A 22,965-nucleotide genomic window follows, 5' to 3' on the forward strand; every position below is an offset into this window, starting at 1 on the left:
ACAAAACTTAGCCAGGCATGATGGCGGGCACCTGTAACCCCAGCTACTCAGGAGGCTGAGGCAGGGAGAATTGCTTGAACCCAGGAGGGGGAGGTTGTAGTGAACCAAGATCGCACCACTGCATTCCAGCCTGAGTGACAGAGAGAGATTCTGTCTAAAAAAAAAGGAATGGGAGGAAGCAATCCAAGGCTATGCACTTCTGTCAGACCCATGGTGTTACTGGGAATCCGGGCTCCTTTCCTCTGTCTGCTTTGTTGTCTTTCCTATGTGACCTCCATCACCGAGGCTGCTTTACAGCCCAAGATGGCTGCTGGATCACCAGCCATCACGCCAGTAGCCATCAGGAAAGAGGAAAGACAAAAGAGAGCATGCCTGTGTACCTTTTAACCAAGAAGCATTCCTGAAGGTCCCACACAGCAACTTCTGCTTGCTTCTCATTGGCCAGGCTTTGCCACTCAGCCTGCCTAACTGCAAGGGAGACTGGAGAATGAGGTCTGTTATTTGGGTAAAAAAAATTAAATTTTTGTTACTAAGGGAAAAAGTGGATACTGGGTAGGCCAAGAGCCAAGTCTGCTTCAAAAGGTAACTGTGGACAACACAATGTAATGAAAATAAAGCACTATTATTAAAGTCTGGCTAGATATATTGCTTGCTAAGCCTGACTGAGCCTTCTCTCCTGTTATTAAAAAAGAAGGTTAACAAGTGTTTCAGCAATGTCGAAGACATGCTACTGCCAAAGAGAGACGTTCTCCTTGATGTAATCAAAATGTCTGAACAAGAAATGAAAAGGGAACAGCTTTCTCACTTTGTGATCTGTGCTGTTTAATTCCTTGTATTATGAGAAAGGTCTCGTCACATGCTGTAAGAAACAGTGACGTAGACTAGGGTTTGAATCCTGGATTCTTCACGTTTTGTGCAACCTTAGGCAAAATATGTTTTAAACTTTTTATTGCAGCGTAAAATACAGAAAATTCACCTAAGCCTAGAGCTCAGTGAATTTTCAGAAAGCAAAACTCCTCCGTAAGTAGCACCAAATCAAGAAGCAGAATGTGGCCAGCACTACAGAAGCCGGCACCTTGCATTACTGTTCTGCAAGTCGCTGTAACCTTGTCTGAGCCTCATCTGAAAACTGGGGAAATAATACTAATGTGACTGGAAGAGACTCAGGGGAAAGGCACTAATGAAGATCAACTACAAAGCACATAGTAGGCCCTCAATACATGGTCAAAATTATTGTTAGGAAAAAGAGAAGGAACATTGCTCACTGCTGGCTGGAAATAGGGTTAATCCCATGTAGGAAATGGCCACAGTCTATGAGTCTTGCCATTTGGAAGGAAATAGAAGTTGGTCTTGAGTGCATGTGCTTTAAATTCAGACAGATATGGAGCTGGAGTCTAGCTCAGCCAACTTCCTTGTGGGATCCTATGTCTGATTAGTAAGACTTTACTGAGCATTAGTAAGTTTTAAAAGCTCCCTGGGTGATTCTAATGTGCAGCCTGGGCTGAATATCATGGCTGTGAACTTCCGTTTCCTCGTCTGTGAAATAGAGACTTAGAAAACAGCCACTATGTCATGGGGTATTTTGCAAAATTCGGTAAAATTATGCATGTTAAGCACTTAACATAGACCCTGACCTAGAGGAAGCGTTCAATAACTCTTCTGTGTTATTATTCTCTTAGATCCCCAAATTACATATTTAGTCTCAGAAGGTGCCCTCCCTTAATATCTTTTACTCCAGGGGTCAGCAGATGATTTCTGGACAGGGCCAGATGGTAAATATTGTTTGCCTTGTGGGCCATGGGAATTCTGTTGCATCCCCTCACCTCTGCTACTGCAGAGTGAAAGCAGCCATAGGCAGTATGTAAACCGGCGGCAGTGTCTCTGTTCCGCTGAAACGTCATTTATGGACACTGAAATTTGCACCTTTTCACCAAGTATTCCCCTTTTGATTTTTTTTCCAGCCATTTTAAAATATAAAAACCATTCATGGCTTAGACTGTCCGAAACAAAGCAGCAGGCAGGATTTGGCCCATGGGCTACAGTTGGCTGATCCTTGTTTTACTCTTCTCTCTTACTATTTTTTCACGTGATAAAGCCGATGGCAAGGTTCCTGGAATTTTTATATGTTCCTTTGTTAGTTTAGGGTTCTCTCTAAATTGTCTCAGTCACTCTCTCCCCCTCCTTTTCTTCCTCTCTCTCTCTTTCTCTCTCTCTCTGTCTCTCCCCACCGACCCCTGGCCATCTCCCTCTCTCTTTCCTTTCCTCTCTCTTTCTCTCCCTCTCTCTCCTTCTCCCTGGCACACTGCTGTGCCACACTCTACTACAGATCACACAGGCAAAGGTCTGATGCCAGAAATAGGCCCGGGACCTATCTCCCAAAACCCTGGCACAAGATCAGTGGTTTCCACCAAATTCCAAGCTTGTGCTGAGACTTTTCAAGCCGTCTCCTAGCAACCACCTTCTGTTCCTTCTCCCTTTGTGGCCCCCTGTCTCCCCACCCCCTGCCATTCAAAGTTCGCCCAGACGCTGCCCTACAAAGAGGGCTGGGGATCCTGGAGCTGCTGTAGTAGGGTAAACCATCTGCAGCCCCCTCCCCCAAAACTGGAAGGTTCTATTGGTTCTGGGAGGTTAACTGGCCTTGCCGTGCCTGCTCAGCTCTGGAGTCGTGAGTTCTGGTTTCCAAAAGACTGTCGGTGTGTTTTTGTTTCAATTTATAGTCCTTCCTCAGCACTCGAAACCTGGTGTGCCACTGGTACTCCCTCTTTTAATTTATTTTTTTATATGTCTTTGAGTCATATAATCAGAAGACTGGATTTTTCTTTCTTTTAAGATTCACAAGCAAAATAAAACTAAGAGTGTTAGAAAATACAGGAGAATATAACACCAAACAATGCTAGAGGAAAAAATCTTCATATTTGCCCTCCTTGGGGACTTGTATTTGTCTAGGGCAGATGCTGAGAAGTGGCATTGCTGGATCCCAGGGCGTGTGTTTTTTATATTTTAGTAGACATCATAGAGTAGTTCTCAAATAAGATTTTATTAATAAATGCTCCCATCAGCAATGATTAAGAGTACCCCAACCTACACCCTCTGTGACACTTACTCTAATCAAACTGCTATAACTTAATTAAGCATATGTACATTTTTTATGTTAACAGACAAGGCGGAATTGCCTTCAGAATGTAAATTGGCTGCTCTCCTTTACGCTTCCCGCAGGGGTACGCTTGTTTCTGTACCTTCACCGGCACTTGGTATTACCAGATTTGTTTTGTTTTGTTTTGCCACTCCAGTGGGTGAAAAGATATTGTTGATTTTAATTATTTTTCTCTTTACAATTAAGTTGGGTGTTTTTTTTTTTTTTTCCGTCTTGGAATGTTTAGATCAGATTCACAGTTAAATAGAAGAGACTCCCATAATGGTTGAGCGCTCAGTGGATCTAGACAAACCTGTTTTGCAAACCTGGCTCTATCACGTAGCCTGCCGCACAGGACAAGGCCTGTCAGGCCTCTGCCCCTCACTTTTTAAATCTGTGAAATGGAGATAATCTGTTTGAGCACTGTTGGGAGGCCTAGGACCTGGAGTGGAGCTTACTGAGCCCTCAATAAATACTGGTCAATGTGGCTTCTGCAGAGGCCTTTGTGGAGGGGCTCCCCATGTGTTTTCATGTTTAACAGCTCTTTTTTTTTTTTTTTTTTTTTTGAGATGGAGTTTCACTCTTGTTGCCCAGGCTGGAGTGCAATTGCAATGACACCATCTCAGCTCACCACAACCTCCACCTCCTGGGTTTAGGCTTTTCTCCTGCCTCAGCCTCCCAAGTAGCTGGGATTACAGGCATGCACCACCACACCCAGCTAATTTTGTAGTTTTAGTAGAGACAGGGTTTCTCCATGTTGGTCAGGCTGGTCAAACTCCCGACCTCAGGTGATTTGCCTGCCTCAGCCTCCCAAAGCTCTGGGATTACACGTGTGAGCCACTGCGCCCGGCCAATAGCTTTATTTTATTTTATTTTATTTTATTTTTTAAAGATGGGGTTCCACCATGATGGCCAGGCTGGTCTTGAACTCCTGACCTCAGGTGATCCACCCACCTCGGCCTCCCAAAGCGCTAGGATTACAGACCGCCCCGGGCCGACAGCTCTTTTATTTGTAGATAGAGAGGCCTCTGGGGCCAAGGAGGAGAGCCAAGGCCCCTCCACAGCAGCAGTCCTCATCTAAGTACAGAAGACGTTTTAATTGCAGAGTTGTGAGTAGAGATCCAAAAATGTATTCTCCCCATTGGGAAAATCCTCAGGGAGATTTTGTGTTTCCCCACACTCTTGCCGAGCCAGCTAGCTGGATGTCAGATTCTCTGCTTTTGGCTGGGATTCTTTTGGCTTAGTATGATAACACTGTCTCATGCTGATCAGAAGCCTGGCAGTTCTGTATGTCTTTCAGAAGTCAAGATGGGAATAGAGATAAATTACTATTTAACAAATGCAGTCTATTTGTCACACTGAATCCTTCCAACCTTGGAATCCAAAGGAAATGGAGAGTTTTAAGGACTATCACCAAAAGTCTCTTCAGCAAATGGTGTTGGAACAAGTAGATATTCATTCGGAAAAAAAATACACTTGGACACTTACATCATGTATAAAAATTAATCTGTGGCCGGATGCGGTGGCTAAAGCCTGTAATCCCAGCACTTTGGGAGGCTGAGGTAGGTAGATCATGAGGTCAGGCAATCAAGACCATCCTGGCCAACATGGTACAACCCCGTCTCTACTAAAAATACAAAAATTAGCTGGGCATGGCAGCATGTGCCTGTAATCCCAGCTACTCAGGAAGCTGAGGCAGGAGAATCGCTTGAACCCAGGAAGCAGAGGTTGCAGTGAGCTGAGATCACGCCACTGCACTCCAGCCTGGTGACAGAGGGAGACTCTGTCTCCAGAAAAAAAAAAAAAAAAAACTCTGAAATGAGTTATAGAGCTACACATAAAAACTGAAATTACAGAAGTTCTGAAAGTATGAAAAAGAATCTCTTTGCAACTTTGGGGTAGGCAAAGATTTCTTAGGCCATAGAAAGCACAAACTGTAAAAGAAAAAAAACTCAATAAATTGGGCTTTACCATAATCAAAAGCTTATGATCTTTGGAAGACACCACTTAGAAAATGAAAAGGCAAGCCACAGACTTAGAGAAAATCATGCAGTACACATGCCTGCCAAAGGACTCATAGCTCAAATAAATTACGATCTCTTACAACTCAATAATAAGACAACCTGATTTTTAAGGGGCTGGAGATTCTAGCAGAAACTTCACCAAAGAAGATGGTCATAAATGCATGAAGAGTTTTTCAACAAGAAAATGCAAATTAGGCCAGGCTCAGTGGTTCATATCTATAATCCTCACACTTTGGGAAGCTGAGGCGGAAGGATTTCTTGAGGCCAGGAGTTCAAGATCAGCCTGGGCAACAAAATAAAACCCCATCTCTGCAAAGGATCTAAAAAATTAGCCAGGCATGGTGGTACGTGCCTGTAGTACTAGCTACTTGGGAGGCTGAGGCGGGAGGATCAATCACCTGAGCCCAACAGTTCGAGGCGACAGTGAGCTATGATCACGCCTTGGCACTCCAGCCTCAGCCTGGGCGACACAACAAGACGCTGTCTCTAAAAACAAAGAAAAAAGAAGAAAATGCAAATTAAAACCCAATAAGATGCAAATACACACCCAGGAGAGTGACTAACTGTAAAGACAAACAACACCAAGTGTAGTGAGGAACTAGAACTCTGAAAACGTTGCTCAGGGGAAACATAAAATGGCAGAATCACTTTGAAGGAACCATTCATCGGTATCTTTTTTTCTTTTTTTTTTTTTTTTATTAGAGAGTCTCACTCTGTTACCTTGGCTGTAGTGTGGTGGTATGATCGCAGCTCACTGCAACCTCTGACTCCTGGATTTAAGCGATTCTCCAGCCTCAGTCTCCCGAGTAGCTGGGATTACAGGTGCCCACACCACGCCCAGCTAATTTTTGTATTTTTAGTAGAGACAGGGTTTCACCATGTTGGCCAGGCTGGTCTTGAACTCCTAACCTCAGGTGATCCACCTGCCTCAGCCTCCCAAAGTGCTGGGATTACAGGTGTGAGCCACCGCGCCCGGCCTGTCTGTGTCTTAAAAGGGTAAATTTATACTTACTGTATGACCCAGTAATTCTATTATCTGTTAGGGGCTGATTTGTGTCCCCCCCCAAAATTCATACATTGATACTCTAACCCCCGGTACCTCAGAATGTGACTGTATTTGGAGATACGGCTTTTAAAGAGGTAGTTAAGTTAGCATGAGGCCATTAAAGTTGGGGTGGGACCTCATTCGAGGATATGTGGACACACAGAGAGACACCAGGGATGCGCATGCACAGAGGAAACACAGTGTGAGCACACGGCGAGAAGGCAGCCATCCGCTAGCCAAGGAGAGAGGCCTGAGGTCAAACCAAACCTGCTGACACCTTGAGCATGGATTTCCAGCCTCCAGAACTGCCAGACAGCAATTTCCTTTGTTTAAGCCACCTAGTATGTAATGTTTTATTTTGGCAACCCTACCAACATCCAACAGAAATTAAAATCTATATCCGTACATAGACTTGCACATGAATGTACAAGAAGCTTTATTCATATTTGCTCAGAAATGTAAATAATCCAAATGTTCGTCAACTAAACTCTCCTTCTCTCCCTCTTCCTCCTCCTCCTCTATCTCCTCCTCTTTCTCAATCATTGCCTCATTCCGAGGTTTGGAAGCCCTACCCTGGGTGCATTTAAAAGCAGGTGAACAGATCTAAACACATTATAATATATCCGTCCAATGGAATATTAATGATAAAAAGGAGCGAACTGTCTGGGCATAGTGGCTCATGCCTATAATCCCAACACTTTGGGAGGACCAAGGCGTGTGGATCGCTTGAACCCAGGAGTTCGAGACCAGCCTGGGCAACATGGTGAAACTCTGTCTCTACAAAAAATAGAAAAATTAGTCAGGTGTGGTGGCACACACCTGAAATCCCAACAACTCAGGAGGCTGAGGCAGGAAGATCACTTGAGCCCACTGGTGGAGGCTGCAGTGAGCCAAGATGATCCCACTGCACTCCAGCCTGCGTGACAAAGTGAGACTCTGATTCAAAGGAAAAAAAAAGGAATGAACCGCTGATGCATAGAGCATTGCAGATGAACTTCAGAAATGTTATGCAGACATAGAGAAATCAGAGATGAAACAGCATATATTGTCTGATTCCATTTGCATGAAACTCTAGAAAAATCAAATCTAATCTATAATGACAGCTTATTGGTGGCTGCCTGGAGCGAGATTAAACTGGGAAAGGTAGGAAGGAATTCTGGGGGAAATGGAACATTCTACATCTCAAATGCAGTAGTGATTACACAGGTGAATACATTGGCCAAAACTCAACAGACTATTCACTGAAAATGCATTTTGTTGGAAACAAATTATGCCTCACTTAAAAAAAAAATGTTTTTTTGAGACAGCGTTTCACTCTTGTTGCCCAGGCTGGAGTGCAGTGGCATGATCTTGGCTCACTGCAACCTCTACCTCCGAGGTTTAAGCAATTCTCCTGCCTCAGCCTCCCAAGTAGCGGGGATTCCAGGTGCGCACCACCACGCCCGGCTAATTTTTGTATTTTTAATAGAGATGGGATTTCACCATGTTGGCCAGGCTGGTTTTGAACTCCTGACCTCAGGTGATCCGCCTGCCTTGGCCTCCCAAAGTTCTGGGATTACAGGCGTGAGCCACTGCTCCCAGCCCCCCAAAAAATTTCTAATGTGTCCTCAATCATCAGAAGGATTGGAAGCCCTGCCCTGGATGTATTTAAAGGCAGGTGAACAGAGGCAGAACAGCTTCTGGGTCGGTAACCTAAGTGCTTTGTCATCACAGGAGGTACGAGGAGACCAGTGAGAATGAGGCAGTGGCCGAGGAAGAGGAGGAGGAGGTGGAGGAGGAGGGAGAAGAGGACGTTTTCACCGAGAAAGCCTCACCTGATATGGATGGGTACCCAGCATTAAAGGTAGGAAGATCTGGGGGCATGGAAGGGCTGTCGTGGGGAAAGAGCCTTCGATCCTTGTGCTGAAGCAGTCAGAAAAGGCTCAGAACTAAATCTTGGCCTCCAGCATCAGGGCACAAGCCCTTACAATGGAGTGACCTTTGGATCATTCTGGTGAGAGTAAACCAGGAGAGGTCAACTCACTCATCTCTTTTCTTCTGCCCTCTTCACTTTCCCTGCCTTCTGTGGACAGACCTCAAGCCTTGCAGTCAGATGGGTTTGGGTTCATATTCTGGCTCTGCTGCTCCCTGGCTGTGTAGTCTTAGGCAGATGACTTCATCTCTCTTAAGCCTCCATTTTCTCATGTCTAAAATGGGCACAGTAATACCAACCTTGCAGATAGGCTCTAAAAATGTATTTCTTCATGTGTGTCTGCCCACAGTGCGATAGGAAAAAGGCCAGATTCCCATTGCTCCCTGCTTCCCTATTGCACTAGGGTTACATGTTACATATGGCAGTATTCACTCTCCAGAGAGAGCTGGCTCCAGGACTTCTGGAGCTAGAGCACCTGCCATGTTTGAGCGAGGCTGCAGCTGGAGCACCGCACAAAGGTACCCGGCCACGGCAGGTGCAGTAGAACCTGGGCCCTCGTTCTAACTCCTCCACACCAAGGGGGCATCATTTTGCAATTTCTCCAGCCAGAAGGAGTGCACTTTTAAAAAATTATATAAAGGCAGTATTTTGGCTGACAAAGGTCCTGCATATAAGTGTTTTTGTTTATCTTCTCCTGATGACTACTGTGTGCATGGGCAGTAAAAAACCTGATGGGTTGGTTTTAAAAACAAGATTTGCTGATTGCCTTCAGAATTCGATGAAAGCAACGATAGTTCTTTGCCAGGGCTGTAGAAGCCTTGCATGTGGTTTTTCAAAATGTGCTTGGTTTATAAGTTTTTTGTGTGTTTTTTATTTATTTATTTATTTATTTATTTATTTATTTATTTATTTATTGAGACAAAGCCTCATTCTGTCGCCCAGGCTGGAGTGCAATGGTGCAGTCTCAGCTCACTGCAACCTCCAGCTCCTGGGTTCAAGCGATTCGCCTGCCTCAGCCTCCCAAGTAGCTGGGATTACAGGTGCACACCACCACACCTGGCTAATTTTTGTATTTTTAGTAGGTATGGGGTTTTACCACGTTGGCCAGGCTGGTCTCGAACTCCTGACCTAATGATCCACCTGCCTTAGCCTCCCAAAGTGCTGGGATTACAGGCATGAGCCACTGCACCCGGCCCGGTTTATAAGTTTTGTGAGTGTGACGTGTAGACCCACATAAGGAAATCCATTTTTAGAGCCTATCTGCAAGGTTGGTATTATTGTGCCCATTTTAGAGATGAGAAAATGGAGGCTTAAGAGGAATGAAGTCATCTGCCTCTGATGTACTGAGTGTGCTCCCACCAGCCCCCAACCACATGTGCCACAGGGGTGGGAGTTGGCACTCCGGGCCTTGGGTACTGTCCTGGCTGCACCAGGCTGAGCTCATCTAACAGGGCTAACGCCGAGGAAGTCCTGGTCGTGTCTGTGGGGAAAGGTGAGGTGGCAGGACAGAGGAGGGGCAGCTGAGTGGTCTCTGGTGGGTAGCTGAGGCTCTGGACACTGGTGGCTTCAAGGTGTGACTTCTTCCTCAGGTGGACAAAGAGACCAATACCGAGACCCCGGCCCCATCCCCTACAGTGGTGCGACCCAAGGACCGGAGGGTGGGCACCCCGTCCCCGGGACCATTTCTTCGAGGGAGCACCATCATCCGCTCAAAGACCTTCTCCCCGGGACCCCAGAGCCAGTACGTGTGCCGGGTAAGTGAGGGTGCGGCCCCCTTCTCCTCCCCTCAGGGTAGCCGAGAGCCTCACACAGGGCTGGGTGCAAATCCCATTACTCTCAAGTTTTTGGGTGACTTTGGGCATGTTAAACACTTCAGAGCCTCAGTTGACTCAGGTGAAGTTCACAGGCCTACTTCATAGGATTGTTTTTGATAAGCTATAGAAAAGGCTTGGTAGTTAGGACTTGGTCAATGTTATTATAATTCCAACCAACTCACTTCCTCCTTGTTCACACTCTGGCTTATCCTCCTACAACCCTGTGCTGAGATCAGAGGGGGACCCCTCAATATCCTCGAGATACACAGGTATTTCTTTCCCACCTCCAGGGCAGTTCTGATGTACAGCCTGAGGCTGCAAAATTACAGCAGACCTGTATTACTTGGCTACCAGTGTTTTTGGGGTTTTTTTTGTATTTTTAGTAGAGATGGGGTTTCACCTGTTGGCCAGGATGGTCTCAATCTCTTGACCTCGTGATCCGCCTGCCTCGGCCTCCCAAAGTGCTGGGATTACAGGCTTGAGCCACCGCGCCCAGCCTGTTTTTTTTTAATTGAACCTGTTACTAACATTTGAAACTTTTTTTTTTTAAGACGGAGTCTCCCTCTGTTGCCTCCCCAGTTCAAGCGATTCTCCTGCCTCAGCCTCCCAAGTAACTGGGATTACAGGTGCTCGCCACCACAGTCGGCTAATTTGGTATTTTTATATTTTTAGTAGAGATGGGGTTTTACCATGTTGGTCAGGTTGGTCTCAAACTCCTGACCTCGTGATCTGTCTGCCTCAGCCTTCCAAAGTGCTAGGATTACAGGCTTGAGCCACCGTGCCTGGCCTAACATGTAAAACATTTTTAAAAGGCGGCCAGATGCAGTGGCTCACACCTATAATCCCAGCACTTTGGGAAGCTGAGGCAGGAGGGTCACTGTGGCCAGGAGTTTAAGACCAGCCTGGTCAACATAGTGAGACCATCTCCACCTAAGAAAAAATTAAAAATTAGCTGGGCATGGTGGCATGCACTTATAGTCCCATCTAGTGGGGAGGCTGAGGCAGGAGAATTACTTGAGCCCAGGAGTCCAATGCTGCAGAGAGCCATGATTGCACCACAGCTCTCCAGCCTGGGCAACAGAGTAACACTCTTTCTTTAAAAAAAAATTATTTTAACTTAAAGGGCAATTAAAACAAAAATAAAGCTGGGCATAGTGGATCATGCCTGTAATCCAAGCACTTTGGGAGGCTGAGGTGGGTGGATCACTTGAGGCCAGCACTTTGAGACCAGTGTGTCCCACATGGCGAAACTCTGTCTCTACTAAAAGTAAAAAATATTAGCCGGGTGTGTGGCACATGCTTGTAATCCCAGATACTTGGGAGGCTGAGGCAGGAGAATCCTTCAACCCAAAAGGCAGAGGTTGCAGTGAGCTGAGATCACGCCATTGCACTCCAGCCTGGGTGACGAGCAAAACTCCATCTCAAAAAAATGAAATAAAATAAAATAGGAATTTGACATAAAATTCCAGTTCTTCTTGGAAAAAAGAGACTGTATGTCACCACAGACCACACACATTGGAGGCAATTGGCTAGCACTGAGGTGGGGCAACTGCCCTTAGGTGATGGACGTGGGGAGCTTTCCAGTCCACTCCAGGCTCTGTCTGGCCCTCTTTATCTCTTCCATTTCCCCACCAGCTCCTGTAGACCCCAGAGGAAGTACAAGCCCTGCAGTGGCCTTTTTTCCTTCATAGCCTCACTTTCCTTGCTTTCCAGTTCCCCTACTCCTTTCCCTTTCTAGGCCAGCCCACCTTCCTTCATTCATTCAGACCCCCCTGCATAGGAGGTCCGAGTGCTTACTGAGTCTGAAGGATCATGCCTTTGCTGGAGCTACAGAACCAGCCCTTGCTCCTGACTTTCCATGGGAAGGCACAGATAAGACATGTGCCTCCCTTATCTGCATCCTGGGTTCCAGTAATATCAATGTCCTTCCTTCCCCCACACCATATAGAACCAGTGAATAATAGCTCCAGCCTCGACAGAATCTTCCTGCCTAATGTCCCAATAAGTTGTCACAGAAGGGGAGGCCTGTGGAGAACATACTTCATCCTCTGCCTGCCACTTACCTGATTATTATTATGGAGGGAAGGGGAGAGGAAGGGATGGGTCTCATCATCTGCGTATTCTGTGTTCAAGGCCTGCAATTATATAAGATTGAGGAGGGAAGCTCATTTCTTTATAATGTGAGAATGTTACTAATGACCGGCTACTTATCAAATGAGTCCCCATGAAAACACTCCCCGCAGTCCCTCCCAGGAGCAACATAAACCTCTCCCTTCTGTGGTAGATATCTAGCTAATTGTTTGAACTTGTAAGCATCTGAAAAGATAATGCAGGCACAATCATGTTGGCTTCATATTTTGCACAGGGTACAGGATTTCCTGAAGTCACTGAATGTGATGTTGGGCTTCCTTAATCACAGGTAGAGAAGATGCTGCAATTAAGCTGCCTCACAGCTGCAGCAGAGACAAATCCAATCGGTGCTTCTCTACTAAAAATACAAAATTAGTCAGGCGTGGTGGCGCATGCCTGTAATCCCAGCTATTTGGGAGGCTGAGGCAGGAAAATCACTTGAACCTGGGAGGTGGAGGTTGCAGTGAGCTGAGATCACACCATCGCACTCCAGCCTGGGCAACAAGAGCGAAACTCTGTTTCAAAAATAAATAAATAATTTGAATGATTTAGAAAAGCCCTTAAGACAATGAATAAGCCCCCCCACCTTTTTTTGGAAAATTACTGCCATTATGAACACACAGTATAAATCCAACACAAAGAGAAGAATGTCACTCATCAGAAAAATCACAGAAAAAACAATTGTGTTTCATTCGTTCATTTTCATCAGGATTAGAATGTGGTTGTAATTCTGTTAAACGGGAACTATAAAATAGAATAACTTTGGTGAAATGTTTATCTTTTCCACCTATAGACTCAAGCCTCAAGCAATTTTCCCCAGTGTTTACTGTAAGATTCTGGTTCCCTGTTTAAAGGGATTTACTTTTTTTTTTTTTTTTTTTGAGACAGAGTCTCACTCTGCCACCCAGGCTGAAGTGCAGTGGCATGATCTCAGCTCACTGCAACCTCCACCTCCCAGGTTCAAGCGATTCTCCTGCCTCAGTCTCTTGAGTAGCTGGGACTACCCAGCACATGCCACCAAACCCAGCTAATTTTTTTTATTTTTAGTAGAGACAGGATTTCACTGTATTAGCCAGGATGGTCTCAATCTCCTGACCTCGTGATCCGCCTGCCTTGGCCTCCCAAAGTGCTGGGATTATAGGTGTGAGCTACTGCACCTGGCCAAATGGATTAACTTTTAAGTGATCCTTTTCCAGGATTGGCATCTTCAAGTAAGAAAAAGCACCTGCCCCATTTATTAAGCATCTGTAACACACCAAGCACTATGCTTCCACTTCCCATATTTTATTATTTGTACCATTTCTAACCTTCCAAGATCACAAATTAAGAGATTCCCAGTCAACGGAGATCACACGCCACAGGTAGAAAGGGCTTTTTTTTTTTTTTTTTTGCAAAGTCGTATGTTTTTCCTTCTTTGCTTTCTAGCTGGCCCACTTCAGCTCAAGTTTATGTCATTTTTTTAGTAAAACTTACTGAAGGCAGCTGGGTGCGGTGGCTCACGCCTGTAATCCTAGCACTTTGGGAGGCCAAGGTGGGTGGATCACCTGAGGTCAGGAGTTCAAGACCAGCCTGGTCATCATGGTGAAACCCCATCTTTAAAAAAAAAAAAAAAAAAAAAAAAAGCTTACTGAAGGCTACAAGATGTAGCCAAGAGTACAACATCCTGAAGATTTTCCTATTATTTCCTCTAAAACTCAGCAGGCCTGCAGACTGTCTGCTGAGGTATAACAGGGAACAAGTTAATCCTTTGTTTTGCACCCACAAGATGAGCATTACCAAATTCCCAACAGGGAATACTGGGGCTGTGCTATGCCTCCACCCTGCCCCCTCCACAGCCAGCTCCACGTGTCTCAGTCTGTAACTGATAGCATTCTACTTTGCGTGTACCGGTCAGGGTTTTTCATTGCAAGCAATGGAAACAGACAGTGAGCATTATATGGGGGAAAATTTGGGGGAAAGGAAATTGAAGAGCTCACACACTCATCATAAGGCTGTAGCACCAGCCTCAGAAATCAGGTAGGAGCAAAGCAGGCCAGACAACAGCCAAAATCACAACACAGAGCCAATCGGGTGACACCTTCACCGATGCTGCTGCAAAATCTGGCCCCAGCTGGCCCCACTGCTGCCGCTGGCATTCAGTATATAAATACTCTACCAGGTTCCTGTCACAGCTGTCATGGAAGCTCTGGTCACTGCTGTCACTGCCACTATTCACTATTAATGGCTTTTCCCTGAGATAACAACAAACCTGGCACATTTGTAGAAAAAGGAGAGAAACAGTGGCCTGTTTCGATTCAAGAAGCATAGTAACAGACTTGGGTGCAAGACCAGGTTGTGATTCAAGGCCTGGAGCATTTGTATCCAACTGACAGAGGCTAGTCCTGTGCCTGCCTCTAGCTGCCAGGGAGGTGGTAAAAGCAAGGTTCGGCTACTTTCAGCTTTATCACGGGGAGGTGGGCTTTGTTTCCCACCAAGAGTCATAAGGTGGGGTTTTCCCACCCACAGGATGGGATTTCAAATGCTAATCAGCAACACTTCCAGCCCCTGCAGCCAAAAAATATATTTACTGTGTCATCTAATGTTACAGCCCTCCAAGGCAAGTTGTGTGAACCCCATTTTATAAACACAGAAGCTGAGACTCAAAAACTCAAAGCACTATGCTCTAGGTCACACAGCTACTAAGTGCAAAGCTGGGAGTCCAACTCCAAAGCCTGCAGCCTTTCTGTTGCTCAGAGCCACCTCCTGAGGGGCTTCCTCTGGCCTCCTCCAGTCTGATTGTGAGAAGCCCCTTCCACTGGCCTCTGCACAAAAGGCGTCCTCTGCTGGGTGGCTCCCTTGTTTGGTCTTCAGCATCGCCTGTGTCACTTGGTTAGTTTCCCTGTCTTGAGTTCCCCCACTGAACTTGAAGTGCATGAGATGCACTTCCTACAGCTCTCCTCAGCCCCCGTGTATTCACCTGAAGTGCTGCCACATTTGTGAGTTGATCGACTGACCAAATAGATAACAGCCCGTTCGAAATTCCCATCTCTGAACTAGCTTCCTGTGACTCTAAATGAATTTCACCACTCTCTGCATCAGTTTCTCTTATTAAACAGAAGTAATAATAAGGTAACAATATCCTCTACCATGTCTGAAATTAAATGCATTAAAATATCTTTATATTAGAGAAAACTAAATTAAAGGACTTAATGTAGCTTCTGTCTCTTATTTTATTTTATTTTTTGAGACAGTGTTTTGTTCTTGTTGCCCAGGCTGGAGTGCAATGGTGCGATCTCAGCTCACCACAACCTTCACCTCCCAGGTTCAAGCGATTCTCCTGCTTCAGCCTCCCGAGTAGCTGGGATTACAGGCATGCGCCACCACACCCGGCTAATTTTGTATTTTTTTTTCTTTTTTTTTAATATAAAGATGGGGTTTCACCATATTGGTCAGGCTGGTCTCAAACTCCTGACCTCAGGTAATCCGCTCGCCTCAGCCTCCCAAAGTGCTGGGATTACAGGCGTGAGCCACCGCGCCCAGCTAATTTTGTATTTTTAGTAGAGACGGGGTTTCTCCATGTTGGTCAGGCTGATCTCGAACTCCTGACCTCAGGTGATTCACCTGCCTCGGCCTCCCAAAGTGCTGGAATTACAGGCATGAGCCACTGTGCCTGGCCCCATCTCTCTTTTATATAACATAGTATTTAACATGTAAACAACTACAACTTAAGGATCAGTTATCCTGACACCCATTTCTGGTCAGTAGGACACTGATGATATATATCCGACACATCCTTCACGTGCCACCACTAGATTAAACAACATAGGATAAAAGGCGGGGCACAGTTGCTCACACCTGTAATCCCAGGACATTGGGAGCCTGAGTCAGGAGGATCACTTGAGCCCAGGAGTTTGAGACCAGCCTGGGCAACATGGCGAAATCTTGTCTCTACAAAAAATACAAAAATTAGGTGGCACAGTGGCATATACCTTTAGTCCCAGCTATCTGAGAGGCTGACGGGAGAGAATCACCCAAGCCAGAGAAGTCAAGGCTGCAGTGAGACAAGATAGCACCATTGCACTCCAGCCTGGGTGACAAGAGTGAAACCGTCTCAAAAAAAAAAAAAAAGTAAGATAAAGCCCCCTTCTGGTACCACATGCAGCCAGTTTATATGAATCTACCCTAGTCGTCAAAATGGTACACCCTTCCACCTGCACATTAGTTTCATCTCTGAGCCCTACCTGCAGGCTGGAGCCATAAGAGCTGGTGCCCTTGGAATCAAACAGACTGGGCCTTAAACTCTGGTTTTGATGCTCCCCAGCTATTCAACTTTACAAGCTTCTTAATCTCTCTGGGCCTCAGTTCCCATCATGTTAGAATCGTTTGATGATTAAATGAAACTGTCACTAAAGCACCTGGCACACAGCAGGTGCTCTATCCATGTGGCAGTCATTATTTTTACTCTTCAGCATCTGGTTCTGTTGAGGCTCTGCCTAGCCCTGCGGCTATTTCATCAGTCTGTCACTGGAGCTGCTGTGTTTATCAGCTTAGCAGGACTATTAATATCATTATCACAAATAATTATCAATAACCACAGAAACAGTTTCTCAGGAGACCTGCAGCAGTGAACTGACAGCTGCTAGACACACAAGGACAATGGCATCAGCCCTGACAGCCCCACTGACTTTAGAAATAGGACTCGAGAAAGAACTCCCCAGCCTGCACCCACCTCCCAGGGGGTGCTGTCATCTACACACTCTCTGTTGCATTCCTCTAAGGGTGGGACACACTCTCAATACAGAAGTTTCCCGTCCTGACTGCAGGCATGATTTCGGGTCTTAGATGGAAAATACTACCCCTCTGTGGGGAGTATAGATAATTCAGTGATTGAGGGGATGCCCACGAGGAGAGTTATGATCTGCCCCATCATATCCAAGGATATGGTCCCTGAGGCTTTGCCTTTGAGCTTCCTTTTTTTTTTTTTTTTAAATCATCAATCTTGCCAGTGGCTCTATTTGAGTCGTTAAAGGCAGGCTCTGTAGGCACCAGGGAAGAGTTGATGCAAACAGCCCTTTGTGTAGTTGGTCAAGAGGGTAGTATACTCTGAAGTCACACCGCCCAGCGTCCAGCCTTGCTGTGCGGCTGACCAGCTCGCCAACCTTGGGCCAGTTCTGCAACCTCTAAGCTTCTGTCACCTCATTTGTGAAATGGATTTGCTCCTATCACATGGGGTTGTTGGAAGGGTTCAGAGGGATATTCGTGTCATTTAGCATCATGCAGATACTAGCATGGAGATGAAGCGGTGTGCATCATGCATAGTACATGCTCAATGAATGTGCACTTATAAGGAAAGGAAAGGTCAGAATGAAACCTGGAACAGGAAAGTCTGAGTGTTTGCAGAAGGAAAGGAAGGACTGGGCTGAGTGGAGGAACCTGACCTCCCTCTGGGCCTCAGTGCACCTTCCAGAATGCACTCTGACCATGTTTAACATTCCATGACTTTTTTCTTGCAGCTGAATCGGAGTGATAGTGACAGCTCCACTCTGTCCAAAAAGCCACCTTTTGTTCGAAATTCCCTGGAGCGACGCAGTGTCCGGATGAAGCGGGTAAGAGAATCACCTCGAAACTATTTTTCTGCCTGCCCCTCCCTTGTTGCCCCAAGCCCTGTGTCCTGCACACACGTCTCCTGATGTCTGGCCATTTCTCCTCAGCCACTGGCTTGAAAAATGTTGCTCTTGCAAGTATGATGGTATTTGCGAACAAATGTTCGTGAACTCTGAGGCCTCTGTAGGCACCAAGGAAGGTGCGGAAGGGTAAATGTATTTGTCTTATTATGACAAATAGGCTAGATGAGGAGTGCATACACTTGGCCTTGCCTTCCTGGATAGAAATCAAAGTCATTAAGAACTCAGCAACCCAGCCAGGTGCCTTGGCTCACGCCTGTAATCCCAGCACCCTGGGAGGCCGAGGCGGGCAGATCACGAAGTCAGGAGTTCGAGACCAACATGGTGAAACCCCATCTCTACTAAAAATACAAAAATTAGCTGGGCGTGGTGGTACATGCCTGTAGTCCCAGCTGCTCAGGAGGCTGAGGCAGGAGAATTGTTTAAACCCGGGTGGCAGAAGTTGCAGTGAGCTGAGATCGTGCCACTGCACTTTAGCCTGGGCAACAGAACAATACTCCGTCTCAAAAAAAAAGAACTGACTAACCCAATACATCACAGTTACCAGTCAGAGAGCGTCATCTGACAGGAGACTTCCTCATGCAAGATTCTGCTCAGTGTGTCTGTCATCCAGGTCCCGGTGCCTCTCCTGCTGACAGAGAAGCTGGGTGCCTCTGAGCACCAGCCTGAAGTGTGAATGGGCTTCTGTCAGACCAGCAGGAAGCCCACAGGGAAGAGGCTGCAGACTTTCCCTGCAGAAATCTTGCCTTTCCTAGTGGACACTGGGCGGAGCTATGCAGATGACGTGGTGATAGGCGAAGGAGCAACCCTGATTTGTCTTTGACCATTAAGGGCTGAGGAGATGCAGAAGGCCCTCCCTACTTTGGGCTTTCAACACAACTTTAAAGCAGTTCTGTCTAATGAGTTTGCAGAACCAGAAGAAACCAGGAGCCAGAATGTCAGAAAGAAAAAGGAGAGAGAGACTGGGCATGGTGGCTCACGCCTATAATCCTAGCACTTTGGGAGGCCAAGGCGGGTGGATCACCTGAGGTCAAGAGTTCGAGACCAGCCTGACCAACATGGAGAAACCCCGTCTCTACTAAAAATACAAAACTTAGCCAGGTGTGGTGGCGCATGCCTGTAATCCCAGCTACTTGGGAGGCTGAGGCAGGAGAATTGCTTGAACATGGTAGGCGGAGGTTGCGGTGAGCTGAGATAATGCCATTGCACTCCAGCCTGGGCAACAAAAGCTAAACTCTGTTTCAAAAAAAAGAAAAGAAATAAAAAAGGAGAGAGAAAGCAAAGCAAAAGAGAACATGGAGGGAAAGAATGCCAATAGTCCCCAGTAGAGGCAGGCCCCCCGCCTCTCCTCCGCTGCCTGCTGACAGCCAGAATCTGTTCCTTTGCCTAACATCCTATACCCTAACAAGTCTGAGGGGGAACCAGAGAAAGCACGAGAGAGACAGGAATGCAGGAGAGGCTGCACAGGGAAGGGAGAGTGTGCCAGCTCTGGGAGAAAGACATGGCCTCAGGTGACAGACCCAACCAGCTGCCCACTCTGGGTTCCCCACCTTGACCCCATCTTCTGTAGCTGGCTTGTACTGCACTCTCTGGAGCACCAAAAGTTACCTGGGGAGCTTGGTGACAATGCAGATCGCAAGGCCACACTTTTGACCATTTAATTCAGGCAGCTGGCGTGGGCCCTGAAAACTGCATTTTAACAAAGCTCCTCAGGCTTCTGGAGCAGATGTTCAGGATCCACTCCTGCAGAAATGCCACTGCTCTCCTGCTTGCTCCCCCTGCATTCCCACAGCTGTCTTCTAAGGGAGCCCCCACAGAAGCAGGCCCCCTTCATCACCTCCTGTTCCCCTTAACCAAGGGAATGACTTACTAAGGGAGCCCCAATGGTGGGTCTGAGCCCACATTTCCCTCGGGTCCTGAGGAACACGAGAGTCCAGATGCTGGGCCTGGGCCCTTGGACACTGCTCCTTGCTTCCATGTGCTGCCTGAGCTGTGCTCTCTCTACCGCAGCCTGCCCAGCTTCTGAGACTGGACATGCATCAGACAAAGCAAAAGAATCTTCATTTGTTGCTCTGAAAACTTGAGTCACATAGATCACTCAGCCGGATTTCCTTGATCCTGCTCATTTATAAGCACAGAGCAGACCATGTTCACCTTAGAAGAGCATTCTAGAAATTCTGCCTAGAGCTGTCTTATATTCCTAATAGTATGCTTGCCAGCCTTGCAAAATGAGACTAGGTCTTACGGTAATGCTCCTTCTTTTTTTTTTTTTTTTTTGAGACGCCGAGTTTCACTGTTGTTGCCCAGGCTGGAGTGCAATGGCGCGACCTTGTCTCGCTGCAACCTCCGCCTCCCGGGTTCAAGAGATTCTCCTGTCTCAGCCTCCTGATTAGCTGGTATTACTTGCACCCAACACTACACCCAGCTAATTTTTGTTATTTTTAGTAGAGACAGGGTTTTGGCCGGGCACGGTGGCTCATGCCTGTAATCCCAGCACTTTGGGAGGCCAAAGCAGGTGGATCTTGAGGTCAGGAGTCCAAGACCAGCCTGTCTAACATGGTAAAACCCTGTCTCTATTTAAAAAAAAAAGAGAGAGAGAGAGAGAGACAGGGTTTTACCATGTTGGTCAGGCTGGTCTTGAACTTCTGACCTCAGGTGATCCACCCGCCTTGGCCTCCCAAAGTGCTAGGATTACAGGCAGGAGCCACTGCACCTGTCTGGTAATGCTTCTTATATTGTGTCTGAAATCTCTTTATTGGTCATTGTATTTGATTTCTATTGCTGCATAACAAATCACCATAACCTTTAGCATAATAAATAATACAAATGTCTTGCCTCACAGTTTCCACATGTCAGGAGTTCAAGCACAGGTTAGCTGAGCCCTCTGCCCAGGGTTTCAGCAGGCTGAAACCTAAGTGTTAAATGGCCACATTCTCATCTGGAGGCCTGACTAAGCAAACATCTGCATCCAGGCACTGCCTCCAGCTGTCGGCAGACTTTATTTCCTTGTATTTTCTTGCTAGCTGCCAGATGTGGGGTTAGGGGGCATTCTCGGCTACTAGAAGTCACTCTCAGGTTTTGCCCTGTGACATGCTTTATTTACTTCTTCAAGGCCAGCAGAAGAGTTCAGCCAGGAAAAGCCCAGGCTATCTTTTAGGGGCTTTACCTGATTAGGTCAGGACCACCCAGAATAATCTTTCTTTTGATTAACTCAAAGTCAACTGATTAGTGGGAGTGATAGTTCACATTCACAGGTCTCATTGGAATTGAAGAGGAGGAGGTTATTTATACAGAGTGTGTATATTGGGAATGCGATTTGAGAAACCACTTTAGAATTCTGACTCCCATAGTCATTCGTTGTTATTTTTTAATCCTTAGTGGTTTTTGATGGGAGGAGAGTTAATGTTTGTGTTAATCATGGCCTTTTACATATAGATAACTAAAGAACCCAACTCAAATACAGCTTAAAAATGAAAGAGGGAATTTATTGTCTCATTTAATGAAAAAATCCAGGATGTTGGACTACCTTCAGGCATGGCTTGATCCAGAGGTTGAAATGATGTTTCAGGCCTCAGCCCCCCTCTCATTGCATTGCTCCCTCTGTAGAGCTTAATTCTCAAACAGGTCACCCCACACGATACTAAAAGTGACTGTAATCAGTTCCAGGTTTATATCTTGAAAGCTTAGCAACCTCTGGGTAAAAACATTGCCTCTTGGCTGGGCAAAGTCACTCACGCCTGTAATCCCAGCACTTTGGGAAGCCAAGGTGGGTGGATCACAAGGTCAGGAGTTCAAGACCATCCTTGCTAACACAGTAAAACCCCATCTCTAAAAAAAATACAGAAAATTTAGCTGGGCATGGTGGTGGGTGCCTGTAGTCCCAGCTACTCGGGAGGCTGAGGCAGGAGAATCGCTTGACCCCAGGAGGCAGAGGTTGCAGTGAGCTGAGATCATGCCACTGCACTGCAGCCCTGGTGACAGTGAAATCACTCTGTCAAAAAAAAAAAAAAAGTCATTGCTTCTTTTCCGAGTAGTTCAGCAAAGTGCCAGAATTGAGTATTAATGGGTGGGCTTTGATAACATACTCACCTCTGAACCCATCACTGAGATTCTGATTGGCCAGGCTCAGGTCACATTCCTATCCCTGATACCCCACACAAACCAGGTGGATTGAGTGTGGAGGAGGAGAATTCCAAGGGAAGGTGAGGGCATTGTTACTGTAAGGCTGGGGAAACAGATGCAGGACAAGCAGAAACAATAGGCGCCCATTACGGGAACACAAAGTCAAGAAGACATGACTTCTGCCCTCAAGCAGGAACAGACCTGTACTGGGGAAACAACTTCAGAATAGTACAGTGACGGGAATCAGTAACTGAAAACGTACATGTGAAGGGCGCTGACGGTACTGAAGCTGGCAGTGTAGAGAGAGGGCAGGTGGGGATTGCAGCCAGCTCCCTGGAGTGAAACCTCAGCCTTACCACACATACCCTGTGGGACTTAACCTCTGCAAGCCTCATCTGTGCAGATGATAAGCCTTGGAACCTCCTAGGTTTTGTGAAAATGAAACAAGGCAATGGAAATGAAGCACTTAGCACCATTCCTGGGACATAATAAATGCTCAATAAACATGAGCTGAGTGGGAGAATTCCAAACAGGCTTCCCGGGGAAGGGCAAGCCCCATTCAGAAGGAGTGAAAGCCTACAGATAAACAAAGGGAGGGTATTTGAGGGTCAGAGGAAGGGGCTGGGTGGGCTCACAGGGCAGAGCTCTAATAACAAGAGAAGCCATCCCCACCCCCGCAGCCTTCCTCCGTCAAGTCCCTGCGCTCCGAGCGTCTGATCCGCACCTCCCTGGACCTGGAGTTAGACCTGCAGGCAACAAGAACCTGGCACAGCCAACTGACCCAGGAGATCTCGGTGCTGAAGGAGCTTAAGGAGCAGCTGGAACAAGCCAAGAGCCATGGGGAGAAGGAGCTGCCGCAGTGGGTGCGTGAGGACGAGCGTTTCCGCCTGCTGCTGAGGATGCTGGAGAAGCGGGTGAGTGCGGCTTGAAGGCAGGGGAGCCCTGCGTTCTGTCCGAAGGAGTAGGGGGGCACTGACCTGGGGAAGAGAGGCCAAAGCTCATGATGCATCCTACCATTCCTACCACAGGTTCCACTGAGGGTGTTCCACCCATCCCTCGTTCCCATCAGCAGAGGGATCCAGGAATCCCTTTGCCCACTCAGCCTTATTAACCCTTCACCTG

General features: G+C 46.7%; 1 protein-coding gene across 4 annotated transcripts in view; it reads left to right on the plus strand.

The window, feature by feature from the left end:
- Positions 1-22,965, plus strand: part of WWC1 (WW and C2 domain containing 1) — a 182,773-nt gene that overhangs the window by 154,795 nt on the left and 5,013 nt on the right. For 2 of the 4 annotated variants that reach the window (XM_021672218.2, XM_021672219.2), the window contains exons 18-21: positions 7,916-8,045; positions 9,704-9,868; positions 17,551-17,643; positions 22,506-22,757. In XM_021672218.2, the coding sequence (XP_021527893.2) occupies positions 7,916-8,045; positions 9,704-9,868; positions 17,551-17,643; positions 22,506-22,757 (640 nt within the window). The remainder of the gene's footprint in view (positions 1-7,915; positions 8,046-9,703; positions 9,869-17,550; positions 17,644-22,505; positions 22,758-22,965) is intronic. The other 2 variants (XM_021672220.2, XM_021672221.2) reach the window with 1 other exon arrangement.

Source organism: Aotus nancymaae, unplaced genomic scaffold, assembly GCF_030222135.1.
Source record: "Aotus nancymaae isolate 86718 unplaced genomic scaffold, 86718_ANA_hifiasm-v0.15.2.pri h1tg000015l_0, whole genome shotgun sequence".
NCBI classification, from domain to species: domain Eukaryota; kingdom Metazoa; phylum Chordata; class Mammalia; order Primates; family Aotidae; genus Aotus; species Aotus nancymaae.